Source organism: Schistocerca nitens, chromosome 2 (genome assembly GCF_023898315.1).
Source record: "Schistocerca nitens isolate TAMUIC-IGC-003100 chromosome 2, iqSchNite1.1, whole genome shotgun sequence".
NCBI lineage: Eukaryota > Metazoa > Arthropoda > Insecta > Orthoptera > Acrididae > Schistocerca > Schistocerca nitens.
The window spans coordinates 1,067,308,393-1,067,329,392 of record NC_064615.1 but is presented as its reverse complement, the minus strand read 5'-3'; the positions used below and the strand labels follow the sequence as shown (position 1 = coordinate 1,067,329,392).

The following is a 21,000-nucleotide window of genomic DNA, read 5'->3' as shown; positions in this document are numbered from 1 at the left end:
TAATCAATATGATAATCTCATAGAGAATGACAGAGAGAATAAACAGACTGATATAATTCCACTATCAACTCTCAGTTTAGAGTCACGAACTGTTGGTAGTGGCAGAAATTTAAGTGCTGTTTGGCATCATCCTGAACCTCCTGGAGGAAGTTTTATTTACAGAAGATCCATACGTAAACCTTTCTGTTCTTCCTCTATACTTGAAAAGTCTCCAGAAAGTGGATGCAAAGAGTGGCCTAAAATGGTCACAAAGGCAGTTAAAACAAATGGCAAATGTGTACGGAATGTGAGCACCTGCCACATTACAGAGAACTCTGTGTTATCTTCACCATCACCAAAACTTCCTCACACAATAGATGAACATCAGACTGCACTATTATCAATATATTCTTATGGAAAAGATGGAGTATGGTTCACAGAAACCTCATCTGGAGAGTTACTGAAAACAAAATCTCTCAGACCCACAAAACAATCTCTGCAGTTATCATTAAAAAATTCAAAAAGTGTTGTTAATGACAAGAATGTGACTTCTGCACTAGCAGCTGTAAATAAACATCCAGAATTGCCCCATGATTTGGCAGAAGATGATGTAGTAATACCAGTAAATTCATGGGATATCCCAGTCATTGAAAACAAATCAAAAGATACTGGAGAACCCAGTGATTCAATAGAAGATGATGTAGTGACACCAGTAGGTTCATGGGATGTAACAGTCATTGCAAGCAAAACAAAGGATACTGGAGAACCCCATGATTCATCAGAAGGTGATGTAGTAATGCCAGTAGATTCATGGGATATACCAGTTATTGTCAATAAAACCAGTGATACTGAAGAAGCATGTACAACTACCACAAATGATGCTGAAGGAACATGTACAACTACCAAAGATGATGCTGAAGAGACATGTACAGCTAGCACAAATGATGCTGTAGAAATGTGTGCAACTACCGAATGTGATGCTGAAGATGCATGTACAACTACCAAACGAGATGCTGAAGATGCATGTACAATAACCAAATGTGATGCTGAAGACGCATGTACAATTACCAAATGTGATGCTGAAGACACATGTACAACTACCAAATATGATGCTGAAGGAACATGTACAACTACCAAAGATGATGCTGAAGAAACATGTACAACTACCAAAGATGATGCTGAAGAAACATGTACAGCTAGCACAAATTATGCTGTAGAAATGTGTGCAACTACCAAATGTGATGCTGAAGATGCATGTACAACTACCAAATTCGATGCTGAAGACGCATGTACAATAACCAAATGTGATGCTGAAGACGCATGTACAATTAACAAATGTGATGCTGAAGACACATGTACAACTACCAAATATGATGCTGAAGGAACATGTACAACTACCAAAGATGATGCTGAAGAAACATGTACAACTACCAAAGATGATGCTGAAGAAACATGTACAGCTAGCACAAATTATGCTGTAGAAATGTGTGCAACTACCAAATGTGATGCTGAAGATGCATGTACAACTACCAAATTCGATGCTGAAGACGCATGTACAATAACCAAATGTGATTCTGAAGACGCATGTACAATTACCAAATGTGATGCTGAAGACACATGTACAACTCCCAAATATGATGCTGAAGACGCATGTACAACTACCAAATATGATTCTGAAGACTCATGTACAACTACCAAATGTGATGCTGAAGGCGCATGTACAACTACCAAATATGATGCTGAAGACACATGTACAACTATCAAATATGATGCTGAAGACGCATGTACAACTACCAAATGTGATGCTGAAGACGCATGTACAACTACCATATGTGATGCTGAAGACGCATGTACAACTACCAAGTGTGATACTGAAGACGCATGTACAACTACCAAATGTGATGCTGAAGACGCATGTACAACTACCAAATGTGATGATGAAGACGCATGTACAACTACCAAATGTGATGCTGAAGATACATGTACAACTACCAAATATGATGCTGAAGACGCATGTACGACTACCAAATATGATGCTGAAGATGCATGTACGACTACCAAATGTGATGCTGAACATGCATGTATGACTACCAAATGTGATGCTGAAGATGCATGTACGACTACCAAATGTGATGCTGAAGATGCATGTACGACTACCAACTGTGATGATGAAGACGCATGTACAACTACCAAATGTGATGCTGAAGATGCATGTACAACTACCAAATATGATGCTGAAGATGCATGTACGACTACCAAATGTGATGCTGAACAAGCATGTACGACTACCAAATGTGATGCTGAAGATGCATGTACGACTACCAAATGTGATGCTGAAGATGCATGTACGACTACCAACTGTGATGATGAAGACGCATGTACAACTACCAAATGTGATGCTGAAGATGCATGTACAACTACCAAATATGATGCTGAAGATGCATGTACGACTACCAAATATGATGCTGAAGATGCATGTACGACTACCAAATGTGATGCTGAAGATGCATGTACGACTACCAAATGTGATGCTGAAGATACATGTACGACTACCAACTGTGATGCTGAAGACGCATGTACGACTACCAAATGTGATGCTGAAGACGCCTGTATGACTACCAAATGTGATGCTGAAGACGCATGTACTACTACCAAATGTGATGCTGAAGATGCATGTATGACTACCAAATGTGATGCTGAAGACGCATGTGCGACTACCAAATGTTATGCTGAAGACACATGTACAACTATCAAATATGATGCTGAAGGCGCAGGTACAATTACCAAATGTCATGCTGAAGACACAGGTACAATTACCAAATGTGATGCTGAAGACGCATGTACAACTACCAAGTGTGATACTGAAGACGCATGTACAACTAGCAAATGTGATGCTGAAGACACATGTACAACTACCAAAAGTGATGCTGAAGATGCATGTACAACTACCAAATGTGATGTTGAAGACACATGTACAACTAGCTCTACAGATTTGGGTTTTATAGAAGGCTGTTCTGCAGCCATTCAACGTCACTTGCAAACAATATTGGCATCATGCAGCTATAAAGGTAAGTAAATATGGAGAAAAATTGAATTTTTTATTTGACATATAAGCCAAGATGTTATATCACTGTCTCACAAGCTCTGTACTTTCCTCTTCCTTCTGTTGTTCATCCTCCTCTTGTCCTAGTCTTCACAACTCTTTTGTGAATACATGCTATACTCCTGTATGAATACATGCTATACTCCTGTAGGAGTTTGAACATGGTGCAGGCATGGAGCCCTGAGCCGTTCTAGTACTTCTTCATTTCGTTGTGCTGTAATCTTACTCTCTGATACTATCTTTTTTTAGCTTCCCATAGGGAAGATTCCCTGCTGATTAGTTGTTTGTAGGCCATCAGTTATGGCTTTTCCCATTTTATTTACATATTTCAACCACTCTTCTTAGTTACGCATGTCTGACCTCCATTTTCTCAAAAATTTTACAGACATGCAGGTCATGGGGGAATGGTTGCCCAATACCCAATGTGGTAGCTGGCCAGTATGGTTGTCATCACATATATATATGATGGTAGCATCAAAACTCTGTGGGGAAATACTATTGATGCTTGAGCTGTTACAGCTACACATTTGCCAAAGAATGGATGTGTGTAGTAATAGACGGCACATCATCAAGTAAAACTGAAGTGATATCAGGTGTTCCCTCTGCTGTTCCTGATCTATATAAATGACCTGGGTGACAATCTGAGCAGTTCTCTTAGGTTGTTCGCAGATGATGCTGTAATTTACCATCTGGTAAGGTCTTCCGAAGACCAGTATCAGTTGCAAAGCGATTTAGAAAAGATTGCTGTATGGTGTGGCAGGTGGCAGTTGACGCTAAATAACGAAAAGTGTGAGGTGATCCACATGAGTTCCAAAAGAAATCCGTTGGAATTCGATTACTTGATAAATAGTACAATTCTCAAGGCTGTCAATTCAACTAAGTACCTGGGTGTTAAAATTACGAACAACTTCAGTTGGTGTGTGTGTGTTGGGGTTTACGGGCGCTCATAACTTCAGTTGGAAAGACCACATAGATAATATTGTGGGGAAGGTGAGCCAAAGGTTGCGTTTCATTGGCAGGACACTTAGAAGATGCAACAAGTCCACTAAAGAGACAGCTTACACTACACTCGTTTGTCCTCTGTTAGAATATTGCTGTACGGTGTGGGATCCTTAACAGGTGGGATTGACGGAGGACATCGAAAGGGTGCAAAAAATGGCAGCTCGTTTTGTATTATCACGTAATAGGGGAGAGAGTGTTGCAGATACGATACGCGAATTGGGATGGAAGTCATTAAAGCAAAGACGTCTTTCGTCGCGGTGAGATCTATTTACGAAATTTCAGTCACTAACTTTCTCTTCCGAATGCGAAAATATTTTGTTGAGCCCAACCTACATAGGTAGGAATGATCATCAAAATAAAATAAGAGAAATCAGAGCTCAAACAGAAAGGTTTAGGTGTTCATTTTTCCCACGCGCTGTTCGGTAGTGGAATAGGTAGAGATATAGTATGATTGTGGTTCGATGAACCCTCTGCCAAGCACTTAAATGTGAATTGCAGAGTAGTCATGTAGATGTAGATGTCTGTTTGGGGGCACCAGAATTACAGGCAATGGCCATCAAACTAAGTTATCAGTCAGCGGCCATGAGACTCTAGGCAATCCCTTCAGCAGACTTGAATTCTTCAGTACAGATTGTAATGACTCTAAGATTTTTTTTCCTTGATCACACTGTAAGAGGAAACAAAAATCAAGCAGCCTGCAGAAACTTGCTCCCCTGAGTACGTGGATTACACCTGCATCGATGAATGTTCCTTTCTATCTGCTAAGTCTTTGTTGTTTGTAGATAGAATCAAAAATTTTTCTAAATCTCTTTCCTCAGTAAACTAGGAAGTGTTTCTGTCTTAGTTAAAACAGCAAATTCTATCCAGTCCTCACATTATTCTCTTGCAAGTAACTTGCTGATGTAACTGTCACTGAAACATCCTATAGGAGTCTGAAAAAGGTACAGGTTTTAATTTCTCTCTTGAAGTTAATGCTGCAAAAGGATGAATAATTATGCAAAAATTTGGAGTGAAGGGTTCACATTGTGTATTGTTTACATCGAGGCATGTCGGACAGCAAGGTTGACATCAGAGAATTCGTCTTACTTCTGAGGGGAGTTCACTTCCTAAGAAAGTGTAAATCATGGTGCTGTGATATGAAGCTGTATTCCCGACCCCCAGATGTGGTCCTTTAAACACCAGTGCATTGGATATACAATATCTGTTGGACGAACAAGCCAGTTGGTGGAGACTGTGGATGATAGCTTCATAAAAATTCACCATGTGAGCAACCACCATTTTGTGTCAATTGCAGAGAAAGAGACCCTTGCGGATCCCCAAAGTGTGCTGCCTTAATCGAGGAATGTAAAGTCCAGAATCTGAACACCTCTCATGTTTTTAAACCTGGAAAAAGTATGATCGCTTGTATCCTGCTCCAGAGATTTTTAATTTTGCCACCACTGCATTCATTGACTTTACGTCGAGTGCTGGCCGGAGTGGCCGAGCGGTTCTAGGCGCTACAGTCTGGAACCGCGCGACCACTACGGTCGCAGGTTCGAATCCTGCCTCGGGCATGGATGTGTGTGATGTCCTTAGGTTAGTTAGGTTTAAGTATTTCTAAGTTCTAGGGGACTGATAACCACAGCAGTTGAGTCCCATAGTGCTCAGAGCCATTTGAACCATTTGAACTTTACGTCGAGTAAATACTTTGTCCATTCCCTCAACATTGAACTCTGGTAGTCACACAAGCAAATTAGCCAATGGGGTAGATAGGCTTTACACCAGCAGCTGGTATCATGATGGACCAAAGACATTGCAAGAGTTATTCAGGACTGTTGTAGGCTTTGCAGCATCTCAAGCAACATTCTTCACAGATCTCACTCATCACTTTTAAGTGGCTTCATGTAAAGTCATGTTTTCTCTTTAATCCCAGGTGTGGGACAAGCTCCTTAGTCTACTGGTGGTGGTATTTCTACTGTTGCATCAGTTCTTGCTAAATGCCTCACTACCCATTATGCAACAATGATTATATAATGAACCTTTCACTATATGGGAACTGCTTCACACTCTTGGCTCATCTCTTGGTACTGCTCCATGCTAATTTGATTCATAATCTGATGATCTAACATCTGAATGTAACTTGCAGACTCCATCTACTCAGGGTCCTCAACTCTATATGATTAGAAGGTGTTTTCCCTTCACAATGAGAAGGTAGTATCAAAAGCCCAAACATTAAACCAGGCAAAACCCACTGTTCATCAACAGCTATCAACCAATTAGCCTCACCCTCATGCTCAAAAATGGTTCAAATGGCTCTGAGCACTATGGGACTTAACATCTGTGGTCATCAGTCCCCTAGAACTTAGAACTAATTAAACCTAACTAACCTAAGGACATCACACACATCCATGCCCGAGGCAGGATTCGAACCTGCTACCGTAGCAGTCGCGCGGTTCCGGACTGAGCGCCTAGAACCGCTAGACCACCACGGCCGGCCCCTCATGCTCTCTAAACTGCTTGAAAGGGTGGTAGCTCAACAGTTACGCTGAGTTCTTGAAGCAAAGGGCCTTTTGTCGCTCTACCAACGTGGTTTCGGGAGAAAAGTAGCCTATTTGACATACATAAGCTCTTTCGTGCCACATGGTGCCATATGATTTTACTTACCCTTCATGACCAGGACTTTTGAGGCTTCTTAATGTTTTTTTTGTCAGTTTTTATCCTTCTGATTGTTCCAGGGCAGAGCTGGTATGTTGTTCATAACCCCATGGACTTCCGCAGGGCCCTATTCTGAGCTTCTCACTCTTCTTTGTCACCATCAATGGCTGGTGACCTCCATCAAATCAGTAGATATGCCCATGCTGTATGTTGATGACTCTTGCATTAATAGCTCCAAGTCTGTAGCCTTGGATGAAAGCCAGGGAGCGACCCAAAGGGCCTCTGCTTGGAGCCTTTCCCAGTGTTTCCAATTATCTCTCACTAAAACACAGGTCAAGAATTTCTGTCATCATACTGCAGCTCATTCCAGCTCAAAACTCTACGTGGGTATCCAGTACTCTCTCCTCTTTGATAAAAAGCTGGCATGGCTGCCCTGTATTCCTCTACTTAAGGTTATATCAGTGAACAAAATCAGTTTTTGAAACTATAATGTGTTGGATAGATAAAAAAAAAAATTACTCATCTGGTAGCGGCAGGAGAACACACATATAAATAGTATTATGTGTGCAAGTTTCTGGTGCCAGTGGCTCCTCTGCACCGGAAGAGATTTAAAAACCTGAGAGCTTAAAGATGAAAGATAGGGTAATATGCAAGACAGTGATTAGTGCTAGAACATCACGCACAACTTAATAAGAGCAAGGAATAGACAGGTGAGAAAACAAAAGGCATAAAAAACTAAAACAGAATAAAGAAAGTAATAGTTACTGTGAAGAAATGCTGAGACAGAGGAAATTAATGTAAATTAAGGCCTGGTGGGTGGCAAAAACCCAGGACATATTGTTCCAGTTCCCAGCTGCGGAGTTCTGAGAAACTGGTGCCTGTGGGAAGAGTCCAGATGGCGCATGTAGTGAAACAGGCACTGAGTTCATGATTGTTATGTTACAGTGCATGCTGTGCGACACGATATTGTGTGTTGGCAACATACACCCTCTGCCTGTTTACATTCATCCTAATTGATAACTTGGCAGTGGTCATGCCAATGTAAAAGGCTGAACAGTGTTGTGGTAACAGCTGGTATATGACAGGTATTCATTTTACATGTGGATCTCCCTTTGATAGTATATATATTGCCAATGACAAGGATCTTGTAGGTGGTGGCAGGAGGGTGCCTAGGGCAAGTCTTCCACCTGGGATGGTCACAGGGATAGGAGCCACAGGGTAGGCAGATGGCTTCAGAAGGAGCATACGGTCTGACAAGGATATTGTGGAGACTGGGAGGGCAATGAAAAGCTATTCTGGGTGTGGTGGGCAAAATCTCAAGACAGAATGGACCTCATTTCAGGACATGATTTTAGGAAGTCATGGCCTTCTTGAAGTAGTTGGTTAATACATTCAAGACCAAGATAATACTGAGTGACAAGTGCTGTACTCCTAAGTTGTTTTTTGGAGGAATCAGCAGTACAGGAATTGGATGTGATGACCTAGGAAATCTGCTTTAAGATGAACTGAACGTGAAAAATTAATCTCTCTGCTTCTCACTTCAGTGTTCACTGGACGTAATTACTCCACCAGCCTAGTTTGAAAGCAGATTTCCCAGGCCATCACATCCAGTCCTGGTACTGCTGATCCTTCCATAAACAACTTAGGTGTACATCACTTCTCACTCATTATATTCCTGGTCTCAAATGTATTAACCAGCTAGTTCGACAAGGTCATGTCTTCCTAAAATTATGTCCTGAAATGAAGTCCATTCTGTCTGAGATTTTGCCCAACACATCTAGAATAGCATTTTGCCACCCTCCCCATCTCTACAATATCCTTGTCAGACTGTATGATCCTTCTGCAGCCATCTGCCTACCCTATGGCTTCTATCCATGTGACCGTCCCAGGTGGAAGACTTGCCCTATGCACCTTCCTGCCACCATCTACAACAGCCCTGTAATTGGATATATACTATCAAAGGGAGATCCACGTGTCATATACCGGTTGTTACCGAAACACTGTTCAACCTTTTACATTGGCATGACCACTGCCAAGTTATCAATTAAGATGAATTGGCATAGGCAGAGAGTGTATGCTGCCAACACACAATATCCTGTTGCACAGGATGCACTACAACATAACAGTCGTGAACTCAGTGCCTGTTTCAGTATACACGCCACCTAAATTCTTCCCGCAGGCACCAGTTTCTCAGAACTCCGCAGTTGGGAACTGGCACAATATGTCCTGGGTTCTTGCCACCCACGTGGCCTTAATTTATGTTAATTTCCTCTGTCTCAGCATTTCTTCACAGTAACTATTACTTTATTTATTCTGTTTTGGTTTATTATACCTTTAATTTTCTGACCTGTCTATTTCTTGCTGTCCTCCTCCAACCTCTATCACACACAAAGCCCTCAGCTTTTCACTCTTATTAAGTTGTGCATGATGTTCTAACTGTAGTCACTGTCTTGCATATTACCCTATCTTCCACCTTTAAGCCCTCAGGTTTTCAAATCTCATTCAGCGCAGTCTCTAACAATCAGTCTTTCCTTCTCATCCTGTCTGGCAAGACTCATCTGACCAGTGTTTCTGGGTGAGTTTTCTGAACTCTACTTCTTTTCGTAAACCTCACCAGTCCTTCTCCTTCACCCTTCTTCCTTCCCCTTTAACCCTTCTGCCAGAAGTAGGAGTGACTGGCTCCAAAAGCTTGCATGCATAATACCTTTTGTATGTGTGTTCTCCTGCCGCCACTTGGTGATACATTTTTTATCTATTCAACTTAAGATAGGCTGAATGTGAAAGGTTAATGCTGTCTGCTTACCCTGCCACACCTCTTGTGATGCAGCTCCTGCCACTGTACTCCATTACTGATCTCTGGGGTCATCCCAAATGGAATATTGTTGGTTTCTGTCTCAGAAGCTCCTTCAGCTTTGAAATTATCAGACACAGTACATAATCATGGAGTAAGCCTGGCTGCCAGCACCTACCAGATTAGTCCAATAGACAGTCTCCTCATGAAAGCAGGGATCCTCCTTCATCAGTTCTGATGGTACCAACTTTTGCTCACATACACAATCACCCTATGACAATTTCCTAATTATGATGTATCAAATGCTTTTTTCATGCAGGGGGTATCAATCTTGTGACAGTCACCCTCATGTAGATATCCTAACCATGGATTCTCCAGGATATGCTTTTACACTGAACGGGAACAACATTTGTTGCTGTGAATTTGTGGTGTTTTTACAGTAGAGCTGATAACAGAGTCCTACGTTTTATTAAACACACCTGACTCAACCAAGTTTCATTTTTAGTGACTGTATGGGCAGTCTCCAGGCTATTGAGCAGTGTCACTTTTGTCACATTGCAGTATCTCCTATCATGATCTTCTCCAAGGACCTTAATCAGACTACCTGCTCAGTTCTCTGAATTTCGAGGCATGTGGGTATTCTGGGTGTTGAACTGGTAAACATATGGTTAGAGAAGTGATTACTAATTCATCATTCATGTGGATTTGTGGGCTCAGATAAGGCCTGTATTTACTTGGAGTTGGAACAATTTCTGATTGGCTACTGTCCCCTCTAATAGAATCTGCACTATCAAGGAGATCATGGCTGCATGTCATTCCTCTTTTCATACCACCTGGAAGGAGTCCACTGTCCTTTGCTGCCTCTACACCAGTCATACCAGATCAACCCCTAGTTTTATCTTATGTAATGAGCCACTCTCACATTGTGGCTACTTCTAGTTCTCCACACCAATCATGGATTTTTTGACTCTAATGTTAATGGATGATGTATGGACAGATGAGATGGTTCTTTGTTGTCTCTGAGAAAGTGACTTTTATTCTTAAATCTAATATTTTAAACTGTTGTTGGGTTGGGGTCAGGTTAGCTGGTGTGGGAGTGCCTTCACCTTGAGTCACATGGTTACCATTCTTTTACTCTGTTTTGAGAATACATATTATGAAAAGGAGAGATTGCTGTTCACCATATGGCAGAGGTGTTGAGACATAGATGGGTCCAACAAAAACACTGCTAAATAAGTAGGTTTCTGGCCAGAAGATTAATAACTTTTCAAGTATCCTGATCTTGCTTTAAGTAAACTCAAAAGTTACGAAAGAACTGTGGTACTGTGTGGTGATTTTAATGTTGATTTTGCAAATATTAGTACAGAAAAACAGAACTTGCTTAACTTCCTTTAAAGTCATAACCTGCATGTAACCATAAACTCTTCAATCTGCATTATAGAAGCTAGTGCCACTCTGCTTGAACAAGTCTGTCAATTTGGATAGGTAGCCAACATAGATGCTCAGTATGGGATATTGTGATCATTTGACACAGCTACTTACAGCACCCTTCAGCTGACCTTCATCTCAGGATGGGTCTGTTATGTATAAGAGGAACTTCTTTAAGTGAAGTATAGAATAATTTATGTTGTTGCTCTCTAATGGATCCTGGGATAGTGTTCTTTGTAAATCTAATGTAATACAAATGGCAATTTCTATCATTTCATAACAAAATTTTGTGAATATTTTCAAACAGCCTTTCATAAAAAGAAATTCAAGAGGCAAAATTAAGAGAAAATTAGTGATATATCGGGATATCATCAAATGAGACTAAGGTATTATGGACAGCTGTGCAAAAGCTTATTGGGAAGAAGGAAACTCATAACAGTATTGATCTATCCCATGATGGCATCTTTCTTACAGACCCAAAGTTGGTAGCATATTCAGTTAGTACTTTTCCACAATTGCAAAGGATTGAAAAATTCGGAAAATTAGATGTGAAAGACACCTAGGAACTTGCAAATCTTGAAGCCAAGAAAATAGCATGTTCCTCTGTCCTGTTTATCAAGGTGAGCTACTAAAAGTCGTATGCTCTTTAAAATATAGTCATTCAGCACCTGTTGATGAGATCCCCAATCACATTACAAAAACATAATTCTCACACCCTTCATTAGACATATGCAACTCTTCACTGTCAGAAGACATTTTCCAAGATCTTTTAAAACCTACTAAAGTAATGCCTCTTTACAAGAAATGAGACAATCAAAAAATGTCAAATTATGGACCTGCAGCACTATTGTCTGGCTTTACAAAAAATGTTGAGCAGTACTTTCTAGCTCAGCTAGCAAAATTTTTGAGTCAGAATAATATAATATCAGTATATCAACATGGTTTCAGAGCACAGTGTTCCATTGACATGGCTACTTTTAATCTTATCAGCCACACCTTAAATGCAATTGACAAACACTCCAAAATCCCAGTTATTTCCTTAGATTTGGCACAGGTTTTTGATGTTGTAGAGAATTCAGATCTCGTAAACAAACTTGACTGTCTCATACATTCATACATCTTGCACACCAGATGGAACAGTTTTACCATGGGTGGCCCTCCCAAGGCTATCAGTATCTCTGATGAAATGTCATCTATTCCTGGAACCTTGTTTCAATTTAGGTCTTTCAGTGCTTTGTCAAATTCTTCCCACAGTATCATATCTCCCATCTCATCTCTATCTGTGCCCTCTTCCATTGCTATAATATTGCCTTAAAGAACATATCCCTTAAGTGGAGACTCTCTGTATACTCTTTCCACTTTTCAGTTTTTACTTCTTTGCTTAAGACTGGTTTTCCATCTGAGCTTTTGATATTCACACAGCTGCTTCTCTTTTCTCCAAAGGTCTCTGTAATTTTCCTGTTGGGGATGTCTATCTTTCCCCTCGTGATATATCATTCTAAATCCTTATATTCGTCCCCTAGCCGGCCGCGGTGGCCGTGCGGTTCTGGCGCTGCAGTCCGGAACCACGGGGCTGCTACGGTCGCAGGTTCGAATCCTGCCTCGGGCATGGGTCTGTGTGATGTCCTTAGGTTAGTTAGGTTTAAGTAGTTCTAAGTTCTAGGGGACTTATGACCTAAGATGTTGAGTCCCATAGTGCTCAGAGCCATTTGAACCATTTTTTTTTGTCCCCTAGCAATTTCTGCTTAGCCTTTTTGCACTTCCTTTCAGTCTCACTTTTAGAAGTTGATATTCCCTTTTGCATGCTTTATTTAATGCATTTTTATATTTTCTCATTTCCTCAGTAAAATTCAATACCCCCTGTGTTATCCACTTATTTCTATTAGGCTTTGTCATTTTACCTATTTGATTCTCTGCTGCCTTCACTATTTCTGTCTCAATAACACACATTTATCTTGTACTGTATTCCTTTCCCATGTTCTTGTCAATCATTACCTAATGCTCCTCTGAAATTCTCAGCAACCTCCAGTTCTTCCAATTTATCCAGGTCCCATCTCCTTGATTTCCTACCTTTTTGCAATTTCTTCAGTTTTAATCTACAGATCACAACCAGTACATTGTGTTCAGAGTCCACATCTGTATCTCCACATTTCTTACAATTTAAAATCTGATACTAAAATCTGTGTCTTACACAACCTGAAACTTTCTGGTGTCTCCAGGTCTCTTCCTAAACTTACTCCTGCATTATCTCTATTCGGTTTTGTATGTATAACCGCTGTATTCACTTGACCAGAAGTCCTGTTCCTCCTGGCACCTGCCTTCACTAATTCCCACTATATCTAACTTTAACATATCCATTCTCTTTTTCAACATTCTAACCTACATGGGTGATTAAGGGATCTAACATTCTGTGATCCAATCTCTAGAACACCAGCTTTGTTTCTCCTGATGACAACATCCTCCTGACTAGTCCCTGCCCAGAGATCCAAATGCGAACCTTTTTACCTCCGGAATATTTTACCCAAGAGGACACCATAATCATTTAACCATACAGTTGAGCTGCATGCCCTCAGGAAAAATTGTGGCAGTAGTTTCCCCTTGCTTTCAGCCATTTGCAGTACCAGCTCAGCAAGGGTGTTTTGTTTTTTGTTACAAGGCCAGATCAGTCAATCATCCAGACTGTTACCTCTGCAACTACTGAAAGGGCTGCTGCCCCTCTTCATTCAAACATTTGTCTGGCTTCTCAAGAGATACCCCTCCATTGTGGTTGCACGTATGGTATGGCTATCTCTATCACTGAGGCCCATGTCATCTACCAGTTGTTATGTAAACATTGTTCAGCTTTTTACATTGCCTTGGCTACCACCAAGTTATCAATTAGGATGAATGGGCATAGGAGGAGGGTGCATACTGACAACACACTGTATCCTGTTGCAGGACATGCTCTATAACACGACAGTCATGATCTCGGGGCCTGTTTCACCACACATGCCATTTGGATTCCCCCCCCCCCCCCCCCCCCAGACTCCAGTTTCTCAGAACTCCACAGATGGGAAATAGCACTACTGCATGTCCTTGGTTCTCGCCACCCACCTGGCCTTAATTTACATTAACTTCTTCTGTCTCAGCATTTCTTCACATTACCTACTTCTTTTTTCCCTTCATTTTACTTTTCTACATCTTTCATTTTCTGACCTGCCTATTTTTGTCCTCCCCCTCCTACCTATGTTATGTAAAATGCACTTAGCTTTTTGCTCTTATTAACTTCTACACAATGTTTTTGCAGTAATCTCTATCTTGTATATTACCCTGTCTTCCATCTTTAAGCTCTCACATTTTCAAGTCTCATCCATTGCAGTACCCAATAATCAATCTTTTCTTCTCATCCCATCCAGTAAGTCTCCCCTGATACATGATTCTGAGTGTCTTTTCCAAACTCTACCCCCTTTCCTTAAACTCTCCAGTCATTTTCCTTCACCCCTCTTTCTTCCACTTTTAAACTTCTGCCACTGGCTCCAAACGCTTGCTTAAGTATAATCTTCTTTTACATGTGTGTTCTCCTACCACCACTTGGTGAGTAGTATGTTGATCTGTCCAATTACATTATACATGTCATAAATGTGATGTTTAAATATTTGTTACTGCTTTCTTTCTTCTTCATTGATTTTTTTCGTCTGTCTGTGGTACCCTATTGACCTTCTTGTTTCTTCTCTTTCTTTCTGTATTGGCTTTAGTTGCCACCATTGCTGCTGTCTCATATTTTTGCAGCAATTAAAAAGCTCCTCACTGAATTTAGAATCATCAAATTGCGTAATATCTATCTATCTCAATCACTGGAAGCATAAAGTGTTTTGTAATTTTTGACAATGTATCTTAAGATTGTTTTCACTGGGGAACTGTAGAAGCTACATTGTCATATTTGTTTTTCTTTGGAAATATTTGCTGTGTTTTCTAGTTTTTCTGACATATTCTATATACTGTAAAATTTCCTTACTATGGATTTATTGGAATGAAAAGTACATCTAATCTAATCTTATTGAGTCTGCGATGAACAATGTACTCACATTAGATACAGCTATTTCGAATACTGTTAGCTTTGGCATAATCAGCTTTTATTGCAGCTTCTATCGACAGTAATAGATGCCAGTATCAACAATAACAGATGCCAGTATCAATAGTTTCTTCTCCATAACATTATTTTGGCTCTACATATATTCTATTACATGCCAAACAAATAAAAACATTTACCTACAACTGTTGCTAAGCTATATCAAGTTATATCATTGCAACATAAAGACATGGACTGTGGTAGCATATGTGTTAATAAAATGAGTAACAGAAATACACTCCAAGAACATACACAAAAAGAAGATATGTGAGCTGTGACAGGGAATGCAGATCGATAGCTGAGGACACTCATTAACACTTCGTTAATGTGCCTGTTGCTGGTAAGTACACTTTCTACAGTGGTTGGACTAAAATATGTTAAAAACAAAAAAACACAACACATTATCATGTCTAACATGGTGTAGGAAAACTGTTGGCATTCAAAACACCTTCCAATCATCTCAGAATGGATAAATACAGGTCCCATACATTTTTTCAAGGGAATCTTATACCATCCTTCCTGCAAAATAGTGACAAGTCCACGTAACACTGATGGAAGTGGATAGTGATCATGCACGTTTCTCTCCAAAGTAGACCGCAAAGGGTCATATTGAGATCTGGTGACTTAAGTGGCCAGGGAAGATGTGGCACTTCATCCTCATCCTCACAAATCCAGTCCTGGATGATGCAAGTTGTTTGAGCTGGTTCCTTGTCTCTTGGAACACACCATCACCACTGTGGAACAAACATTGTCTTGTGGTCCTGTGGGATGGACATATCTGGCCAAAATGGTCACATGATACTTGGCAATAATGTGACCTTGCATAGTAACTATGGGGCCCATAGAATACCACAATACGGCTGTGCATATCATCACCTACCCACTCTTGGGATGTAATCTGTGGAAGCATTCTGAAACAAGACAGATCTGACCAAATGACATTCTTCCCTTGCTCCATAGTCTAGGTTTTATGGCTTCGGTACCACAGTTTCCTGTTCTGTAGGTTTGGAATTCAAACTTATTCTGCAATTTCCTGCTTATGAAGCTTCTTTCGTGGTGCTGACAGGGTTCGCAAGAGCAACATTCAGTTCTGCAGTGATTTTTTTAGCTGCCACACTCTTATGTTTCATCACAAACCTCTTCAATGACTGTTTGTTATGATTACTCAGCACATCTTCAATGACTGTTTGTCATGATTACTCAGCACATGTTTTTGTATGTGTTGTGACTTAGTGAATGATGTTTTTCCACTTTCCCCATGTGCTGCAGAAATCTTAGGTATGGTGACACTTGGATCACCAAACATGTCAGCTACCTTAGTTATAAAACCACCCACAATACAAACACCAACAATTTGTCCATGTTTGAAGTCACTTTGCTCCTACGTAATACACTCACAACTACACAGAACACTGATCTGACCATGGCTAACACTTGTATCATATTGAGGGCATTGCACAGTTGCTGTTTGTGGTCATATACAACAATGCAAACTGTAGGTTTGGCTCATGTCTGCATTTATGCTCAAACATGCATTTATCATGGTATTTGCAGTTTTTTCCTTCCGCTGTATATGATGAAGGGCAGTATATCATACTATTGCTTATTTCCTTTATTGTTATTTTTTAGCTGATTTCATATATTTCTTTCAGTGGATGATCATATAGCTGCTTCATGGTTTAAAGCAGTACAGTGGCAAATGGATGATCCATTGTCTCCAGAAGGCAATATTTGGGCACCCCTCCAACCCCTTTCTGAAGAAAATTGTTGCCAGCTATGGAAGCACACAGAAGATGCTAACCTGACTTCAAAGATAGATTTTAGTGCTATAGAAACAGAGAAGAGGGAAATTTTTCACGGTTTTTCCTCACTTTCTGATGAGGAGTCATCTCAACACCAGGTAAACAAATATGAAAATAATGGTTGCTCCTCAAAGGCTTGAACACTAAACCAGACTCTGGAATTTTATGGAGAAAAGAAATCCACTAAGCAGCAACAATTTTTTATGAAATTTATTAGCAGATCAGTTTGAAAGCTTTATAGCCAGTCTGCTAACGATTTTCATAAAAGATATAGCTTCTTGGCAGAGTCCCTTCTCTGCAAAATGAACTGTGTGGCTGTGGATCCCTGCAATCAGCCACTACATGGAAATGCATCAACACACCACTGGAAGTTATTTAAGAGCAGTATACAAGGGATACACAACCACAATGACAACAGTATAAATAAAGATGTGATAGACAACAATTTTGTAAGAACCGTACAGTTGATTTTCAAAATAATTATATAATAAAATATCACAGTTTTTCACAAAATTTCAGAAAATCGCTGATAATTGATATAATTGCAGACATCAAAACAAGAACTTTAACCTTTTATCATAGTGTAATACTTCCTTAGGGCAACGACCTTGCCGCAGTGGATACACCGGTTCCGGTCAGATCACTGAAGATAAGCACTGACGAGCGTGGCCAGTACTTGGATGGGTGATCGTCTGGGCCGCCATGTACTATTGCCATTTTTTGGGGTGCACTCAGCCTTGTGATGCCAATTGAAGAGCTACTCGACTGAATAGTAGTGGCTCCAGTCAGAGAAAACCACCATAACGACCAGGAGAGCAGTGTGCTGACCACACGCTCATCCTATCCGCATTCTCAGCTGGGGATGACACGGTGGTCAGATGGTCCTGATGGGCCACTTGTGGCCTGAAGACAGAGTGCTTAATACTTCCTTAGCACGATCAGAGAAACTGGTGTAAATAATAAGTTACTGAGGGTTCATATTCTGTTTCAGTATGTGCAAAATAGATGAGTTACTGCACAAAAGGAAACAATGTTATTAATCATGAAGAGTTATACCCCAGTATTGTATTTATTGGTCCCAGTAAACTTTGATATGAAGGTACAGAGCTTGACAAATGTAACCAGACAGCACTGAAAGGCATTTGAAGTATTTGAACAATGTAATGAAGAGTTCATAATTAATGGAGATAAACAAATAGAGAAAACTTATTTGTGTCTATATTTTCTTCTCTACTTCAGTCACCCAGTATTTCAGTTTAACTTGTGACACAAGTATGTTTAGAAGTGCTCATTCCTCGTGACACACTGTTTGTTTGTGAACACTTCAGAGGTGACAGGAGAAATGAAAATTAACAGCAGCCTGTTAAGTCTTGAGATAGTTTTCAGATTTTGTAGAAGTGCAGTAAATTAGTTTCAGTTCTTTTTCTTATTATTATTATTATGAACAACAATAATGATAATTATTATTATTATTATTTACATTCTTTTTGGGTTTTCAGTTAGCTGTAGTCATTGATGGATTTTCAGCAATGAGAGTTGCTGTCATCTTTAGGTTACTGTCTGAGGAATGATCTCTTGATCCAGTGTTACAACACTATATATTCTTATTGTTAATCAGTCCTCAGCAGTGACCACTGCAGAGAGTGGCAGAGTGGGGTGGAGGGAGGGGGGGGTATGTCAGGTACTCTTGGAGTGCACCCTCTTCATGCTGTACCCTCAGTCTGCCAAGCACTAGATTGCAAACTTTGACAAAATTCATTTGTTTGTTCAGTCACATGTTATGTAATCCCATCATGGAGGATAGCTTTCAGTCCCATTATACATTAAGAGCCAGAGGCAACCACTTCTGGCTATTTATGTAAATTATACTCAGGGCTGGCCCAAGTGACACAAGCAGCCACTTGGAGTGCCAAGCTGAGGGGTGCCCCTGAAGCACACTTAGTGCAGAATTTGTACACAGGTTCATCGTAATTAGTAGCAAAAACAACACATTTCCCTGATCGCTAGATTTAGATGTATTTTTAAAGGTCCTACCAGGGGCACAAGGAAAGGCAGCTAATGTATGAGGGAGTGCGGGAAAGGAAGGGGGGGGCATCAAATCAAATGTCACTTGTCTGCAATAGTGAAGGTGGCAGAGGGAAAGGGAAGGGGGGGGGGGTGCTAAACGATTTGTCACTCATGTGGGAAAATGTTCTATAACTGGCTGGATTATACTAATAACAAGTTATGAATGACATTAATCTAATCAAATTGATAATTACAGTAATACTTCTGGATTACTTCATATATCTATGTTAGGAGAGAAACAGCCATTTTGAAACAAAAAAAAGAAATAGCCACTGCTCCTCACAACAGCTGCTGCCACTATCTGATACTTCAAGCACAGTATTTTGTCTTTACACAGACAACTATTAGCTGTCTACATACTAACAAAATCAAGATCTGTTGAATACAAATATTAAAATTAGGCAGAATTTACATTCTTGAGTCAAAGTGTTCAGATATATTGTAGGAGGAGGGAATACAAGGTATTATTTTACTTTGTGTTTAACTATCTAGAGATTTTCATTTTCATACCTGATGTCCACAGGAAATCTGTTATAGACTTTTGCTTCAGAATATAACACTCCATTCTGAACTGAAGAGAGAGTTGCATGCTGTATGTGGAAATTATTTCTGGCTGTGAATTGCTGAGTTCATCATAATTCGCTCTTGTTATTAACAACAAATACCATTGCGGGATATAAGTTTTACTATGTAAATGCAGGTGCCTGAAGCGACTTATACTTATTTTCAGTTATCACCTTTCTGTAGTATCCTTATTTCCCTCTTCTGTAGAATAAAACTATTTTCACCTTAGCTGCTATGCTTCAACTGATTATGTCACAAGGCAGAACTGAGTGGAAGTTTGCAAAGTATATTAGCAGTCTTGTCTGTGGTCAACATAACGAGAGAGGTTTCTGAGTGCAAAACAGGCAGAACCGAGCTTTTTGGTTAACTCGTTCCACCTCAGTTTATTATCTGTCGGAACGCCCAGCAATGTCACACACAGAGCCTCATCCAGTTTATGTCCACTGATATCTGCTTCTGGTACCTGTAAGTAGTTTTTATTTGTATAGATTTGCATAATATAAGTTTTTGCTAGATTAAGAATTACACTGTTGGCCATGAACCAGTGGTAAGCCTTTTCCATTATTCCCCCGGCTGTGCCTGGTATGTATTGTTTGGACCTTTTATTATGAGGCATGTGCGTAAAGTAAGTACTGTTTTGGAAAAAAAAAACCACATAAAAATATTTTCTTTTTTAAATCAAAATTTATTTTTAAAAAAGAGCACTTCTGAAACTATTTTTCTACATAGTTGCCCCATTGTGCAGACATTTGTTGGAGCAGAAAACCAACTTTTCTATGATCTCTTCATAGAAAAATGCCACCAGTGAAGACAGCCAGTGCTGAACATCATTTGTTGCATCGCCGTCACTGTCAAAGCATCCAAAATCATGCTTCAGGTTCAAGAACAAGTGGTAGTCAGAAGATGAGAGATCAGGGCAATGCTATATGTGACTGAACTGCTCCCAACCAAATTGTTGAATAACCTTTTGAGTGACACCAGCAGAATGTGGATGTGAATTGTAATGAGGCAACAGAATTCCTTGACTGAGCATTCCATGCCATTTGTTTTAAATTGCCAACCGAAGTTTTCTAGTGTTTCACAGTATCATCCCACATTGATGGTTTCACTTCTTGGAAGGAACTCGACAAGCAGAATGCCCTTTCTATGCCAGAACACAGTGCACATGATTTTTTGTGATGACAATGTTGTTTTGTCTTCTTGTTTTTTGGGGGATTATGAGAGCCCCCAAACCATGAACTGTTGTTTAGACACTGGAGTGACATGACAAACCTAAGTTTCATCACTAGTCATGTTCTGTTTAAGAGCCGGCTAGTGTGGCCAAGCGGTTCTAGGCACTTCGGTCTGGAACCGCGCGACTGGTACAGTCGCAGGTTCGAATCCTGCCTCAGGCATGGATGTGTGTGATGTCCTTAGGTTAGGGAGGTTTAAGTAGTTCTAAGTTCTAGGGAACTGATGACCTCAGATGTTAAGTCCCATAGTGGTCAGAGGCATTTGAATAATTTTTTTCTGTTCAAGAATT

General features: G+C 40.2%; 1 protein-coding gene across 2 annotated transcripts in view; it reads left to right on the top strand.

Moving 5' to 3' along the window:
• The first annotated feature begins 2,014 nt into the window (after positions 1-2,014).
• The window catches only part of LOC126234794 (prestalk protein-like), a 28,670-nt gene continuing 9,684 nt past the window's right edge, over positions 2,015-21,000 (top strand). Inside the window, exons 1-3 of one of the 2 annotated variants that reach the window (XM_049943543.1) lie at positions 2,015-2,586; positions 2,686-3,047; positions 16,698-16,945. In XM_049943543.1, coding sequence (XP_049799500.1) covers positions 2,063-2,586; positions 2,686-3,047; positions 16,698-16,945 — 1,134 coding nt within the window. In that variant the 5' untranslated portion in view covers positions 2,015-2,062. Of the gene's footprint in view, positions 3,048-16,697; positions 16,946-21,000 lie in introns of both variants that reach the window. The other variant, XM_049943541.1, reaches the window with a different exon arrangement.